Genomic DNA, 16,681 nt, shown 5'->3' with positions numbered 1-16,681 from the left:
ATAAAAAGTTGTATCCTTCCTTTATAAAAAGTTTGTTACATTCTTTTGCGACGGAGATGCTTACACTTTTGCTTGCCTTACTGCTACTATTGCTCACGTTTTTCTTTTTTCATAGAAGGTTAGTTACACTAAAACAGTTATGATAAGTCTAAATATTTTATCTTCTGTATGGTTTTGTTGAGACTGATGTAATATTTTTCGCTGCATTGCAGACATATGTTTCAATATTAACCAATAAATGTACTATTTCATTAAATTGATTGTGAAGATGTTGATTGGTATGCTTACACTCGGTTCCAGATGTTTGCACTTGCATCTCAAGTATAACTTGTATGATAGAATATAAACTTAACAGTGTTCTTTTTTCTTTTTTTGAATCGAAGATGGCCAATGAAAATCATCACATATTGTGATTTTTTGTGGGAGGTAAGGTTCGAACCTTTGACCTCTCGCACTACCAAGTCTTGGGAGTGACCACTGGACCAAAGGCCCAGTGACATAAACTTAACAGTGTTCAGATATGTGCAAAATTCATGTTTGTTATGGGAAAATGGGAATACAGTACAGGGTTTGTTCTGCAAATGTTTATAGTAGCTCATGGGAAAGTATTAGAATCTGTAGTTGTAGCTATCTGCAAAATTACATAAATATTTTTAATATTTTATTACTTATTAAAAAATATCATTTTATTTATTTTTTAAAAATAAAATAATTACTTTTATTTTTTCGAGTTTCAAAATTGTGAGTTTGACTTAGAGTTTGAGTTTGAAAAAATTAAATTCAAGCTCGACTAAAATTCGATTCGATTCAGCTGATTTAGTTTTCATTTCCGCCATCCCGTTGATTTGTCCTAATGTACAGTGAGAATTTGAAGAATCTAGGCAGTTGATTAATCAGGTAGAAAAATTTAGCATTACTGAAACGTGATGTAGTTGGACAAATTTTGCTTATTCCTCTGATTTTGAGTTGATGCCAACCAACACAAAAGGCATAAGAATCTACTTTTCCAAGGAGCAACGGAGTCATAATACGTGGAATCCACTTACAAAAAGCAGCTTAAAAGTCACGGCATTTTTCTTTTACTTTATAATTATCGCTTGTCGTATTAAGTTGGGGAATCTACGAATACTTCTAGGAGACATGGATAGTGCTCCTGTCCGCTGGTTTTGACAAATTTCTATCAGAAAAAGTGTAAACTCTCAGTCATGGAGGCGGTTCTTCCGGGAGGAGCATCATTTCTTCAGAATACTGGAACGATCTTGAATAAGCTGCAGTTGCTGGTGGACGAGGGTGTTTTCTTCGGGGAGGAGGATCATTTGGACAAGTTGAAGGGGGAATTAGAAGAAGTGAGAAATTATTTTCTGGCTGCAAGGGAATTGGAGATTTCTTTTAAAAGGCTTGTAGATTTTGTTCGTTACTATCGGAGGTGGCTTTTCTCTTCTTTTGAATTAGATCAGGTACCGTCCGGCGTCGACTCAATTGCAGCAGCCTCCATTTTTGGAGATTTTTTGAAGAAATTTAGGCAACAGACCCGATGTCTTGACGATTCTGTTCATCAAGGTTGGCAGGGTTTTTATTCTCTTCTTCTTAAGGATGGATTCCCCTGCACTGTAGCAGATCGAGAAAGTCTAGAGAATTTTAGGCAACAAATCAGAGATTTTTACAAAGGGATGTGGGATTCCATGGGGCTACTCTTTTCGGAATCCAGAACGAGATATTTGCAGCAGCGCTGGGATAATGACTGGACGGGTGGATGGGAAGAGATGTCTTATGCGAAAAGTGAATTCATTGGTCTTTTCATGTCCTTCCAACAGAAGTTTGAGTACATTCTCCGCCTTGGTATACTCTGTGATTCAAGATTTGCAGCAGTCTTGAAACCTGTTCTTATTTACTCAACATTACCGCAAGGGCATCCTATCAAGCGATTTCCATTTGTGAAACATTTCAGTTCGGTTATCAAGCGATTTCCATTTGTGAAACATTTCAGTTCTGACCGGAGGGATCGCCTCGAATATATCGAGCGATTTCCATTTGCGGCTCTATTCGCAGCTCGTCTTTGTTGTTGGTTTTTAAGAGATGGAATTCACTTGAAGGCCTCTGAATCGGTGGAGAAGATCAACCCTGCTGCTGACCAAGCTTCTTTGGCTTATACTGGTGTCTGGAAATCTGAATCGCGGTCACTTACTCTGTCTACCGAGGCAATGACTTGCATTGATTCGATCATAGATTTCTGCAAGGATGATCATGATCTGAAGGAGCTGAAGGTAGAGTTGAGCCTAGTGAAGATATTTTTCCTGTGTGCAAGGAAATTGTGTTATTCCTCAGAGAGAACTGAAATTCTTCAAGATTCTGTTCGTCAAAATTGGCAGCAGTTTTGCTCTTTTCTTGCTCAATTGGAGCATGGATTGCCCCCCAGCGAATTGGCTGGGGCGATCTCCAATTTAAGAAGAATCTTAAAGAGTTATAGGCAAAAATTCAGTAAATTGTATGTTGAGATGCCGGACTTATCATTCAACAGGTACGGCTATGTAGATAGCCTTTCACAATCCAGTTCTGGCTTGAGAGATGAATTCATGGAACTCTTCAATTTTCTCTTAAAAAACCTTGTGGATATTGTCATTTGGGTTGAAGCCTGTGATTCAAGACTTACAAAATTGTTGGAGCCGCTTCAAGAGAAGCTAGCGTTCCTTAAAACATTCATTCTCTTTGCCAGTTTGCAAGGCAAGCCCAAGAGGAAACTTGTGGAGCACTGTGCAGTTGTGGCTTTATCTGCAGCACATCTTTGTTACATTTGTTGGTTTTTCAGATATGACTATCAAGAGCTCAACTGGATGGACTCAGAGATTTCTGAATTAACAGACAAAATCATGCGTGTTGATCACCGAGCCCATCTCACATATATTTGCGTCCTTGAATCTGGAACAACTTCCCCCACTCTGTCTGCCAAGAAGGATGTGATTATAGTGGCTGAATTTGTTGATTCTCTCCTAGGTCATCTTGGGGAGTTACTACTAAATTGTCCTGCCTATTTTGTGGTATCTTTGAAGCATCAATTGCGGATGCTTTTTGAGGGACTGCGATTCTTAAGCAACATTCTCAATAAGGAGAAGTACGATGGGATAGAGGGAAAAATCAAGGATCTTATTGGAGCTGTGGTCAATGACGCTGGGATTGTAATTTTTTCACTTTATCAGAATGACCTTCAAGAAGCTTCAGCTGAGGAAATAGATGTTAAGCTCTTTTGTTTGCTGGGGAGGATAAACACTATCAAGGCAGCTGTTGACGAAAGCTATCCTGTAGTGCCAAGGTTCAACTTCCCTACTACTAATGTGCTGGGGATTATCGATCTTCTCCAAGAAAAGCTGAAGGAACTGGCAACTTGTAATGTTGATCCTATATTTACTTTTGCAAAGGATAGAGTTCATTTCTTAAGGCTATACTTAAAGAATGCCACGGAGCAGCACAGCCAGGATGCAAAGCTCCAACCACAAACAATCCAAGAAGATTTGTCATTCTTGAAATCATTCTTGGAAAATAATTTGGAGCAGCACGTAGATAAGGAAAAGCTTCAACTTCAAACAGTGCAAGATGGTCTTGTATTCTTAAGATCATTCTTGGAAAACAACAGGGATCAAAGCAACCACCCTGAAGAGCTCCAAGCTCTTAGTAGTCATGTTGTGGAAGTGGCATATAAGGCAGTGTTTGTTATTGACTCCTTAATTGTTGGAGATATATCATATTATTCTCTTATGCTATTTGATGATGTCACTGCAGAAATTAAGCTTCTTAAAACTAAGACAGGGGAGATTGACAGCATCGAAGCCCAAAAACCTACCGATGGTTTGAGGGATGTGCCATCACAAGGTAATATCCTGCAATAGTTTAAAAGATGATGATATTAGCTCTCCAGATTTTGTTAATGATCTTTCGTTCTCTTTGTAATTTGTTTTGAAACAGCAGGAAGGAAGTGGAGTGGAGTATTTCACCAGGTGCCATCACAGGGTAGTATCTCAACAATCAATAAAGCTGTGGTAGATCTGAAGGATCAGGAGCAAACAATTATTGGTCAACTTATAGGAGGATCGTTGCAGTTGGACATCATTTCCATTGTGGGAATGCCTGGACTAGGCAAGACGTTTCTGGCAGATAGAGTTTACCGTGACCCGTCAATTACATCTCACTTCCATATTCTTGCATGGTGTTGTATCTCTCAAGTATATTGCAAAAAAGATCTGTTGCTTGGGATCTTGGCATGCATTGAGCCAAAAGCTCAATATTCGGAGTTTGATGATGATGATTTGGCTCACGAGCTTTGCAAACACTTGAGGAAACAGAAGTATCTTATAGTTTTGGATGACATTTGGGACATTGAGGCATGGAATGCTTTGAAAATATCTTTCCCAGATGATACCAACGGAAGCAGAATTCTCTTAACAAGTCGACATCATGGGATTATTGGTGAATCTCACCATCTTCGGCCACTTGATGAAGAAGAAAGCTGGGAGTTACTACACAAGAAGCTGTCAATTACCATAGAAGGTGGCTATCCTGTAGAATTAAGTGTTCTTGGGAGGCAAATAGCAAAAAACTGTAATGGACTGCCTCTATCAATCGTCATCATATCTGGAATTCTTGGGAATCTAGATCAAGATCGTTGGGGAGAGGTAGCAGAAAGGCTAGACTCAAACAGCGAGATTGGTGCCACAGAACATTGCAAGAGCATATTAAAGCTGAGTTACGAGCATCTGCCTGACCATTTGAAGCCATGCGTTCTTTACTTCAGTGCATTTAGAGAAGACCAAGAAATTTCTGTAAAGAGGTTGATGTTGCTGTGGATCGCTGAAGGATTTGTGCGAAAGAAGGAATCAGAGAGGCTTGAAAAATTAGCAGAAGGCTATTTAATAGCTCTAATCAACAGAAGCTTGGTTATGGAGGGGCAACAAAGATCCATTGGCGGGGTCAAGACCTGTCACATGCATGATTTGTTGCATGTCTTTTGTTTGGGAAAAGCTAAAGATCAAAATTTTCTACATTTGATACGAGGATGTGATGGATTTCTTAATTTTGATGAACCACACTACCTGTACCGGTTATCCATTCACTCTCAGCCAAAGCATTTTGTGAAGTCAAAGATATTTTGTCCCCATGTACGCTCTCTATTACATTCTTCTCATGGTATTGGGGGCCATGGAGTATCATACAACTCATCCTTTGTTTGTCACCTGAAACTTCTTCAAGTGTTGGATTTGGAACAAATTAGTCTTGGTTTTACTTTCCTGTGTGAATTAGGGTTGCTCATTCAGTTGAGGTACTTGGCTGTTTCGGGTTGGATCAAATGCATCCCACGCTCGCTGGAAAACCTCTCGAGCTTGGAAACGTTTCTTGTGACAACACATTATTCTGATTTTGTTCTTTCATCGTTGGAAGATATTTTTTGGAAATTGCAGAAATTGAGGCATCTACAAGTACGAGGTGCTTTGATTGATCTTAGGTTGGCAAAGGACAATCCTGAAAGCCCCTCTATGTTATACAATTTACACACGTTTTCCACTCCAAAGCTTTATCTTGGGCAAAGCATGGAAAAGATGATGATGAAGTTTCCAAATATCCGCAGACTGAAATGCTGTCTGCTACAGTCAGAGGAATCTTCTAGTGAGAGCACAAGGATCGTGGCAATGGACTCTCTGAGTCAGCTAGAATCACTAAAGCTGCTACTGGGTAAAGTTACTGCAAATTGTATCAAATTTCATCTCCCCTTGAATCTGAAAAAGTTGACACTGGAGGACTTCTCCTGGAGTATAATTTGCACAATCAGAAAGCTACCCAATCTTGAGGTTCTCAAATTAATCCGACAAGTGGATGGCCAAGAGGAATGGGACATGGGAGACATGGAAGAAGAGGAATTCTTTCCTAAACTCAAGTTTTTGAAATTGGAATCCTTGAAGGTGGTCAGGTGGATGAGCACAGGAGTGCATTTTCCCAGTCTTGAGAGATTAATTTTGGAGGGTTGCGCGGAACTGGAAGAGCTCCCTTCTTGTTTATGGGAAACTTGTACTCTTCAATTGATTGAGGTTCATGGATGTCTATACTCTGCTGGAGATTTAGTTCGGGACATTAAGAAACAGCAGATGGATTATGGAAACATGGATCTGAAAATCCTTATCTTGGAAGAAATTGATGAGTCTTCTTCTTGGTCAGATGGAGATTCAGACGGATGGTTACCAGAAGAAATTGAGGAGTCTTCTTCATGGTCGGAAATTCACACAGATGGTCAGGCTAACGATCATCTGCCATAAGCGTTGTTATCTTCTGTATGGTTCTGTTTACATTGATGTCAGATTTGTCATTGTAACGCATAAATAAGTTGCTATGTATTAATGACAAATTAATGTACTATTTGATTAAATTGATTGTTCAAATATTGAGGATGGATATACTTATGATTTGTTCCAGATCTTTACACTTGCATCTCAAGTATCTGTGGAACTCATATGATGGAATATAAATTTACCTTAGTGAGTTATGTAAAAGACATGTTTCATCTGGAGAATGGGAATGCAGAATCTGATACAATCTTGTATTTGTGCTTATTCAGTTAGTCAAATGTGTTGTGTCATGAGATACAGATTTTTTTTTTAAGTTTTACCGTCCCATCCCATCTCTACACCCTTCTCTCCTTCCATTGCCAAGCTGAGAATTCGAACTTTGAACCTGACAGAGGGAAAACTCTGAGAGTGTTGAGCATTTCTCTCGTCATTGGGCAATACCCTGTGGTTACGGATGTTACTGGTATGATGGTATGTGCTGCTGGGGTATTTTCTGTGCTCTGCTATGCATTTAGCTTGTACCCTAACCGTTCTGCAAATTAACTGCTGGGGTGATGGTGTGTTGAGGGTGTGCCAGGAAAGGTTGTCTAGTGTGGGAGCAAAATCTGATCAGGAATGTCTTGATAGCAAAATCTTGTACTACCTTGTGATGGCACAACCCTCAAATTTCCAGATGTTTACACTTACTTCTCCTTTGATTGTTTTTATAGGTTTCAATTGTAAAATTATAATAAATAATAACTTGATAATATATTAATATTTTATTACTTATTTATTAAAATTTAACTACAATAAAATTATATGATAAATCTTTATTAGCACCGTGGTGGAAGTAGGGCGGAGCAAGGGCTCCCCCGCCCCCTGTTGCCATTCCCAATATATTTCACCCGTTAATGGCCGCTTTGACCTTTGAGTAATTGTGAACATCTTTACCTAAGGCATTAAATTGTGCTTGTCAATCCCAAGATGCGAATAAATAATTCTCAATTAGTAGCCTTCACTTTCCGAGCAACTTTGCAGCAATACAAGAGGGTAATGTTTTATGACAACGATAATAACCTTCTTGTTTTTTGTCTCTTAATTTTAGATTACGTTGATTTCTAGGTTAATGTTAATTAATAAATCGTTTTCTTATTCTACTATTTTCCCCCTTATTCGACATTAAGTTTTAAGTTAGAGACAAAAGATTGCCTTCAAGCTTTTTTCTTGATTTTTAAAGGATAAAATAGCAAAAAAATTCATTGTGATTTGCCGAATGTTCAATTTAATTCTCTCTAATTTGGAACCTACAGTATACCTCTTTGAGGTTTTGATAAATTGAAAATTGGATGGAAAGTATTTAATCTAATGGATGTGCATGAAATATCAATATTGCCCCTACTATACTATACGTGAAATAATTTATGTTCAATTTTCACTTTAGTCAAAACTGCAAGAGCTATAGTGTAGTTTTCTAAACTAGAAAGAATTAAATTGAACATTCGGTAAACCACAGAGAATTCATTTATATAGGGACAATATTGATATTTCACGTACAACTATTAGATTGGATGCTTTCTATCCAATTTTCAATTTAGTTGAAATCGCAAAGAGTTATAGTGTAGATTTTCAAACTAGAGAGAGTTAAATTGAACATTTGGCAAATCACGAGAAGTTTTTTGATATTTTACCGATTTTTAAATTCAACTTCACTTAAAGTTATTCAGAAGAAGAGTTTCGTTTTTTACTTATTATTCAAATATTAAAGAACATGCCTTGGAACTCGGGCTAATTGATATTTTGACAGCAGAACTATGGGCAATACTTAAAGGGTTAGAAATGGCTTGGAACTCGGGGGAGAATGAGTGATTTTGGAAGCTGATTCAAGGGTAGCTTTGGATCTAATACAGGGCGCAGGTTCGGAATCACCATTATCCAACCTGATACTTCTCATCAGGAGTTACACACGTAGGGATTGGGAATGTAGACTACAACATGTTTGGAGAGAAGGGAACAGGTGCGCGGACTGGCTGGCTAAGAGGAGTGTTAACGGTGAACAAGGGATGCAGATTCTAACTGAACTTCAACAGAAACTCCGGGAATTGATTGGAGCAGATATTTTGGGAGTTGCGACCCCGCGTTCTATCCCTGCTTAAGAGGTTCGACCTCTCCCATGTAAACATGATAGGCTGCAATTTATCTATTTATTTTATTATTATTTTCCCCTATTACCTGACTTGATGTGGATTAATTGCTGGATTCTACTCATTTTTCTTAATTTACGTATATTTCAGGGAGTAGAACGAAAATATGATAACAGGTGCCAAATTGACAGGAAAAGAATTCAGATGATAAAGCTTGTCCCAGGGGCACTTTTGGAACAGGAGATGTCACGCCCATTTTGGTAATTTTCGCAAAGGAATGACGGACGGAGGGCTTCTCTTCCTGCTGTGAGCCGCCGCAATAAAGAGAAGAAAAGAGGATCAGATGGGGGCTGGCTTTTATTCTTAGCTTTTCGTCTTTAGCTTAGCAAAGAAAATTGTCGACTTCTCCTTTGAGTTTACCTTTTTGCTTTTGAGACTTACGAATGTCAGGAGCTTAGCCATTTTTGGCTTTGACTTTTCTTCCTTAGATGCTCTTAGTGGTTTCTGTTCCTTTGTGCGTGAGACGAAGTGAAACTGTGAATTGCCTTTCGTAGCTTTTCTATATATTCAACATTCGGACGAGCTGTACTCTCCGGAATTTCAACGGACAATGGCCGCTGTTCCCTTTTCAATTTCCCGTGGGTTTAGGTCATCAATTATGAGCTAATTTTCCAATCCTAGTCAAGGAGCAACGAAGGTTCTGGTTCGCCTAAAAATTGTGAGATCGTTTTAATTCAATCTTTTCCTTTTATTTATTGGTATCCGCATATTTCCTGATTGCTATGTTTATGGGTATTTAATTAATTGATTGTCTTGGATCCGGATAATTAATTGATTTGGTAACCTATTGTCAATTAGGGCATTAAATCCGTAATTGTTTAATTGTCCTGAAATAGTGACAACTGGCACGATTAGATTCGTGCTAGGGGGATACGCGGGCTAATCTAAAATAACCCTGGTAGTGCGTTATTTGGTTAGAATAGGGCTCCTCTAATACGTAAGGCAATTGGGGAATTAAATTCTACGGGCGTACCTAGGATTATTTCTCAATTAGAGCAGTGATTAACGGGCGTACCTTGATCACCGACACAGTAAGGAGGGGTTGACTGCCATCGCTTGTTTGGTAGTTATAACTTATTTATTGGTAAATAATTGGGATTGCCTTTGCTTCGATGATCAATTAGGTGAACCATTGATGAAGTTACTTCTTGGCTAGATCTTTAGTTAATATTACCTTGATTTTGGTGAATTGCCATTTGATTTTTAGTTGCCTACTTTATTTTATTTCTAATTGTCTCCTTGCTTTAATTGAGTTAGGCCTTTAATTATTGTTATTTTAAGTTTAGTGAATTGTGGTTTAATTCCTAATTAGTATTTATTTTTACTTTCTTATTTGAATTTATTTAATTATCGCCGTTCCTACGAAATCACCCCCCTGTGTTACTTTGGATTTCTTAAGAAACAAATATACCTAGTCCCTGTGGATACGACCCTACTTGCCCTGTCTACGAATTCATAATTATTTGTGAAAAGAAATAACCATTCCATTCGGGTATATCGGATCAAGCAAACTCTTCGGGAACAGGGTGAATCAAGTAACCCATTGCACACCTAGAGTCCCTGCTCCAGTACTTGGAATTGGGTTTTGGTCATTTTAACTGGCAATTAGGTTTAATTTTATTATTGCACAGGCTTCGACAACCTGTCAAAACAAAAAAAAAAAAAAAAGAACATGCCTTGAGTCTGGAAATCTTTTAGAAAATCGAAAGCAGTCTGGATATATTTAGTTTGAGGAGAATGATTACAGACATATATACAAATTTACTCTTAACTTAATGTTTACACATTTCAAGGTTTTCTTGACAAGATTCCTTTATTTGCAAATTCTTGAATAGCTTTAGAATTGGAGTACAAATGAGCCTAATCATAGCCATACCAAATCTCTCTAGTGTGTAATATGTTTGTTTATTTTAACAGGATTGAAATCATATTTAAATCTAGACTTATTTATTAAATGAATCAAACATGAATGAGCTTTGATTCAATTGATTTCGAAAAATTTGAATTATTTACATATAAATTTTAAATTTTATGCTAGTTGAATCAAGCCAAGAACGAATCACTAAACACAAAAATTATATTCATGTTTGGATTAATTAATTGGTGAATAAAATAAACGAGTTCTTCTGACAAAGTCGGGCTTTGAAAAAAAAAATCTAAAATAGGTATACGTCAACATTGAAAAAGTTGGGATTTTTATCAGTTTACCCCCTTAAACTATATCTCAACTATCAGTTTAATCCCTAACGTTAACTTTTAGTCACTTAACTCCTTGGACTAACGGTCAAACGAGACGGCATTTTATAATTCACGTAAAAAGACATGTTTAGATCCCACTTAATTATAAATGGACAAATATGCCCATAAAACCCTAAAAAAGAAATTTCATTCTAAAAAATGCCCTTTATGAAGTGGCGGGACAACAAAACAAAAAAAATGGAAGCCATTTTTCTAATTTCTTCTTCATCATTATCAACCCAAACTCTCACTATTCTCCCTCATAGAAATCCAAGAAAGAAACAACGGATCAACTAACAAAATCAAAGAAATCAAGCTTGAATGGAGGCGAAAGACTTGAAGCGAAAATGTGAAAGTGAAGGATAAAACGAAAAGGCCAGTTTCTAGACACCAAAGGGTTAATATTTTAAAGGGATAATTTCAGAAACCTCCCCTAAGGTTTCTGACACTTTCATTGGCACCCCCTGAGGTTCTCAAAATTTCACTGACCTCCCTTGATAGAAAATTGGGCCCCTTTGCTGACATCATGAAGGCCAAAATTACAAATATATCCTATGAAGTTGGGTTTTATTATTGAAGATGGAGTGTATTACTACCGTTTAGTTGGAGAAAAAGGCATCTAAAATGATTAATTAAGCTTAACAACAATAACACAAACTTGATGGCTAATACATGAATTAAAGCTGGATTAGGGAGTAAGGCACCATTTTTGTGCCTGCTGTGAATATATAAATGTTTTTAAGTAAAATTCAAAAAATTTTATAGTAACTTCTTACGAAAAAAAAACTAGTAGGTTATCTATTTAACATAAATTAAATATTTTTTAAAAAAGAAATATCCCATAAAGTACCAACTCTTTATGGCTTTTCCCTATTACATGAACCAAGTACCAGATTTCATGAGCATTTTATTCTGAATCATTTGATTTATCTTAAGTTTATAAATATTTGCAAATAAAATTCAAAAGCCGTTACACAAGTATTTTTACGAAAGGAAAAGTAGCATGTTTTGTATTTAATATAAATGAAGTATTTGAAAGTAAAAAAAAAATTCATAATATACAAGTTCTTTACGAGTTTCTTCCATTGTATAGATAAAGTACTAGCTATTTATGAGCAATTTAATTTGCATCATTTAATTTATATTAAATGCATAAATGTTTATAAGTGAAATTCAAAATTGTTACACTAATATTATTACGAAAGGGAAACTAGTAATTTTTGTATTTAATATAAATTAAATACGTGAAAGTAAAAAAATAAATTACCCACTTTTTACTAGCTCTTTACAAGTTTCTTCTATTATATGAATAAAGTACTAGTTATTTATAGGCATTTTACTCTGAATCATTTAATTTATATTAAATATACAAATGGTTGTAAGTAAAATTCAAAAAGTATTACACTCATATTTTTACGAAAGGGAAACTGATAGGTTTTGTATTTAACATAAATTAATTATGTGAAAGTAATACTCGCAGGTAATTTAATTAGTTTAATTAGTTACTTAAGTTATGTTAAATAGATAACCTACTAGTTGACTTAAGATTTATGAAAACCGGCATTTTCCCTGGCACATCTAGTGCTTACAATTTTTGTATTGTACTTACACCCTCTCAACTTTAGTAATCATTCTAATAATTTATTCTTCTTTCAATCTTCTACTAATACAAGGAGCAAAGGGGCAGCCATGGAATAAAAATTCCTTCTCACACATGAAAATAATATTGTAATCAGATTTGGACTGCATTGTTACCAAAAACTCAAATGCAAGGGAGGTCGGTGAAATTTTGAGAACCTTAGGGGGTGCCAGTGAAAGTGTCAGAAACCTCAGGGGAGGTTTTTGAAATTATCCCTATTTTAAAACAACTAATGAATATTAAATGAATCTGACAAATGATTTCTTACTAGACAATATTGTAGTTTGTGGTTGTTGCTAGTGCATTGTGGCCCGTATGTTTCACTTCTAGTTATAGTACCATGTTCCTAACACCATTGACATCAGAATGCTCGTTGACTTGATTGGATTTAGTTGGGCTTTGGTAAAAGTAGAACGTTGTTGAAATTGAAGACATATTTAGTTCAGATTATGTTTGAAAAAGAAATACTACTCCACTAATAGTATCAACTTCTTGGAAACAGATAAAAGCAAACGAATTTGACATTGAAAAAAATATATTATTACAAGAGATGATTAATTTTTTTGCCCTTTTTTGGTCATTGAACCACAACTTTTGGCACTTACTATGTGATTGAACTTTGTCTAACTAATATCTTAATTTTCTATTAAAAAAATGACGTTACCTGCTGAAGTTGTTTTTTTTTTAATTCCATATGTGATTTGAATTGTTAGTTAAGGGACTTCTTTTATGATTTTAATACTTCTCTTATTGATTATATATGTGTATAATATAGTCTATTTGTTGCCTTTTCTAGCTATACAATCATGTCTACTTTGGAAAATGGTAACGGAGCTCAAAATGTTAATCAACCTATTCAACATGAGGGTGATATATGTGACACATCTGATGAAACATATCATGCTTCTCAAGTTGAATCAAGTGATGATTCTGACTTTGATTTTTTCCTAGATGGTGATAAGTTGAGTGATAATTGTGACCCAATAGATGAGAGAGAAAATTTAGAGGGCCTAGATCATCATCATGATTTTTCAGATTATACAGAGTATGAGAAGTTAATTGAAGATGAGTACAAGGCTTATCTTGCATACAGAGAGAAAGAAAAAATTGTGGAAAGGGACAATGTTAGTGATGATGAAATATTGCACGTTGCATTAAACTCATCTGATGATGAACAACCTGCTGAGTTTCCTGAGTTTAATATTGAGAAGGACTTGGAGAAAGTTGAACTTGAGGTTGGGCATATTTTCACTACTGTGCAAGACTTCAGGCTTGCACTAATACAACACTCTATAGTGAATGGGTTTGAATTGAAGCCTATTAAGAATGATAGTGATAGGGTAACAGCTAAATGTAGCAAGGATTGTGGCCGGAGAATGCATGCTAGTAAATGTGGGGATACCAGTACATTCCAAATAAAAACATTAAAAGGGGTTCCTCATAAGTGTCCAAGGTCTTATAAGAACAAGAGTGCTACTGCAAGATGGTTAGCTCAAATGTTTGTTAGGGATATTGCTGATGATCCATCTTTGAAAATTGAGGTACTTAAGAAAGCAGTGAAGAAGAAATACAATGTTAATGTAGGCGACCAACAACTTTATAGGGCCAAGAGTAAAGCGAAAACAATGATTCAAGGTGAACATAAACAACAATACTGGAGATTGAGGGACTACTGTGCTACTTTAATGCTAAAGAATCCGAGCTCAGTTGCTATTGTAGTGACTGAAAGATTTCCTATATATCAAAACCCCATCTTCAAAAGGATGTTTGTAATGTTTTCTGCACAAAAAGAGGGCTTTATTTCAGCATGTAGGCCTGTAATAGGATTGGACGCTTGTCATTTGAAATGCACACTAGGAGGGCAGTTGATGGCTGCAGTTGGTAGAGATGCCAACAGCCAGATGTACCCATTGGCCATGGCACTGGTAGAGTCTGAATGCAAAGATAGTAAGGGCTGGTTTCTTGAAATACTTACGGACCATATTGGGAAGCCGAATGAAAGGGGCTGGATTTTCATATCTGATAGATAGAAGGTTAGACTAATTTATTTTCTAATATATGTGATTATGTATTTGTACAGAATCTAATATTTATTATTTGTTCACTTTTGTATAGGGTTTGATTGACACAATAGAAAGCAAATTTTCTGGAGTTGAGCACAGGTACTGTGTCAGGCACATGTATGCAAAATTTTGGAATGGTGTAGGAATGTCAACTGGATCCACTTTTATTCATCATTCACAAATGGTGAAAATCTCACTTTTATCACATCTATGCTCCAAACCTTATTCATTATGATATCAGTAACATTTGTCGTTGTTTACAGGTTCCCCCATGTATGACACCAACTCAGTTTGCAAATGCGAGTGGATGTGGCAGGACATGGAAATTTGGGGCTGCTACGAGAAAGCAACATGCTGTGAAAACCACTGTTAATAGTACTAGTGAAGTACCAAGTGAAGCCCCCCGGGGTTAGATCACCCGGTCTGCGGCTGGAAAACCACTCGCAAGGTCGTGGGATCGAACCTCACCTAACGCCTGGGTGCGGTTGGGGTGGCGCTGTACTCCAGGCGCAGGGGATTAGTCGGGCCGCCTTCGGGTCTTGACCCGACACCCCTGTGTTGACAAAAAAAAAAAAAAAAAAAAAAAGTACCAAGTGAAAGTGTATCTAGATCTTTAAGAAGCAACGTAACATCCAATACTAAAAATCAAGTTAGTGTAGATAATTTTCATAGAGTTTATTTTTTGTTACTATCAGGTAATTTGCACTAATAACTAATTCTCAAACCTAAAAATCTGCCTTTTAGGTTTGCAAAATACAGACCAGATTTGGAGTTCAGTTACTATCCAACCAAGGGTCCTCAAATGCTTCTCCAAGCCAAGTGGAAAAATGACTTTTCTGGTGGTTGGACATACTCCGAGAACTGTTTGCTTTGTCCTATTAGATAATGATATTATGTTGCTTTTTTTTTTTCTGGTTGGTTGGTGCCTTTTAAGGTAGTAGAATGACTATTTATCTTTTGTTTCAGGACAATTAAACACTTGATGTAATGATGGTGTTTTTGTGGCAAGTAGACGGTGGATAAACATTTGTTATTGTAAAGCATGAAAATGCACCAGGTTGCTAAACTTGATATTTTGAATTAATATGTGTTGACAAATATGTTTTGTACATGAAAAAAGTTCCGTTAGGTCTCCTTTTCAATTAATAATGTCTGGTTTCCAATTCCTTAATCTGTGAGAATTGCTTCAATGTGGAAAAACTCGCATGTTCTTATAATTGGAGAATTATGAAAAGAAAAGGACCACTAGGGAAAATTTTTTTACTAACATATCACTTGAAAAAAAATAGACCTTATAATGGAAAAACTATAAAATTTTCCTTCTAAGATTGTCTTTGCTCGATGACGTGCAAACAGGTTATGAAATTCCACACCTCGATATCATCATATTTGCAATGTCTTGACATGGTATTGCGTAAAATAAAAAATTTTGTGAACAATTTAAGAAAATAGAGGAGAGAAAAGCCTTCTAATCCTTATTTTATACTTAAAGCACAAGGTGAGGGTATTTTTGTCATAAAATTTTTCACCAAACTTTAGTTAGTTAGCAGGGCAATTTTTAAATATTATCATATTGGGAAAATGATCGGTTTCATCCTTCACATTTCACAAAAATATTCTTTTCGTCCCTCACTTTTAAAATGAAGCAATTTCGTCCTTGACATTTAAAAACTAAAATTATTACATCCCTGAACCTAAATTTCAATCTAAATCAAACCACCAATCAACCTGATTACAAATTTTGGAGGCGTAATTGGTAGATCATTTGGTTAACTCAACTTGATATTCATGTAAAATTTAATGAATCTAAAAAGAAAAAAGAAAAAATTATAATATAAAAAGAAAGATTAATCTTTTCTACGTTATCATTGTATACACTGACGGTTTTATGTACCGCCATATCATTTTAATTTAACTTTAAACACCAAATTTTATATTTATGATACACATCTAGATTTGCAAGCGGATATACTAACGGTGCATGAAAAAATTTATCAAAAAAAAAAACTCTACTATTCCAAGACAAAGAATGACCTTTTATGTTATAATTTTTATTTTTTTCGTTTAATAAATGTCATGTGAATACGATGAAGTTGACCGAATGATCTATCAATTCTATTTTCGAAATTTATTATTGGGTTATTGGATGGTTTGATTCAGATTGAAAATTAGGTTCAGGGATGTAACAGCTTTAATTTTTAAATGTCAGGGACGAATTTGCTTCATTTTAAA

The 16,681-nt window shown here is 35.9% G+C and overlaps 1 protein-coding gene across 2 annotated transcripts; it reads left to right on the top strand.

Moving 5' to 3' along the window:
* The first annotated feature begins 832 nt into the window (after positions 1-832).
* Positions 833-6,434, top strand: LOC113704609 (putative late blight resistance protein homolog R1B-8). Of its 2 annotated transcripts, none has more exons than XM_027226504.2 (2): positions 833-3,864; positions 3,961-6,434. In XM_027226504.2, the coding sequence occupies exons 1-2, from the start codon at positions 1,206-1,208 to the stop codon at positions 6,294-6,296; spliced, it is 4,995 nt and encodes a 1,664-aa protein (XP_027082305.1). In that variant the 5' UTR covers positions 833-1,205; the 3' UTR covers positions 6,297-6,434. The 2 variants fall into 2 exon arrangements, with proteins under 2 accessions (XP_027082305.1, XP_027082299.1); XM_027226498.2 differs by having other exon boundaries at positions 3,958-6,434.
* Positions 6,435-16,681: the final 10,247 nt, after the last annotated feature.

This window comes from Coffea arabica, chromosome 1e, assembly GCF_036785885.1.
Source record: "Coffea arabica cultivar ET-39 chromosome 1e, Coffea Arabica ET-39 HiFi, whole genome shotgun sequence".
NCBI lineage: Eukaryota > Viridiplantae > Streptophyta > Magnoliopsida > Gentianales > Rubiaceae > Coffea > Coffea arabica.
This window is presented reverse-complemented; position numbering and strand designations above follow the sequence as displayed.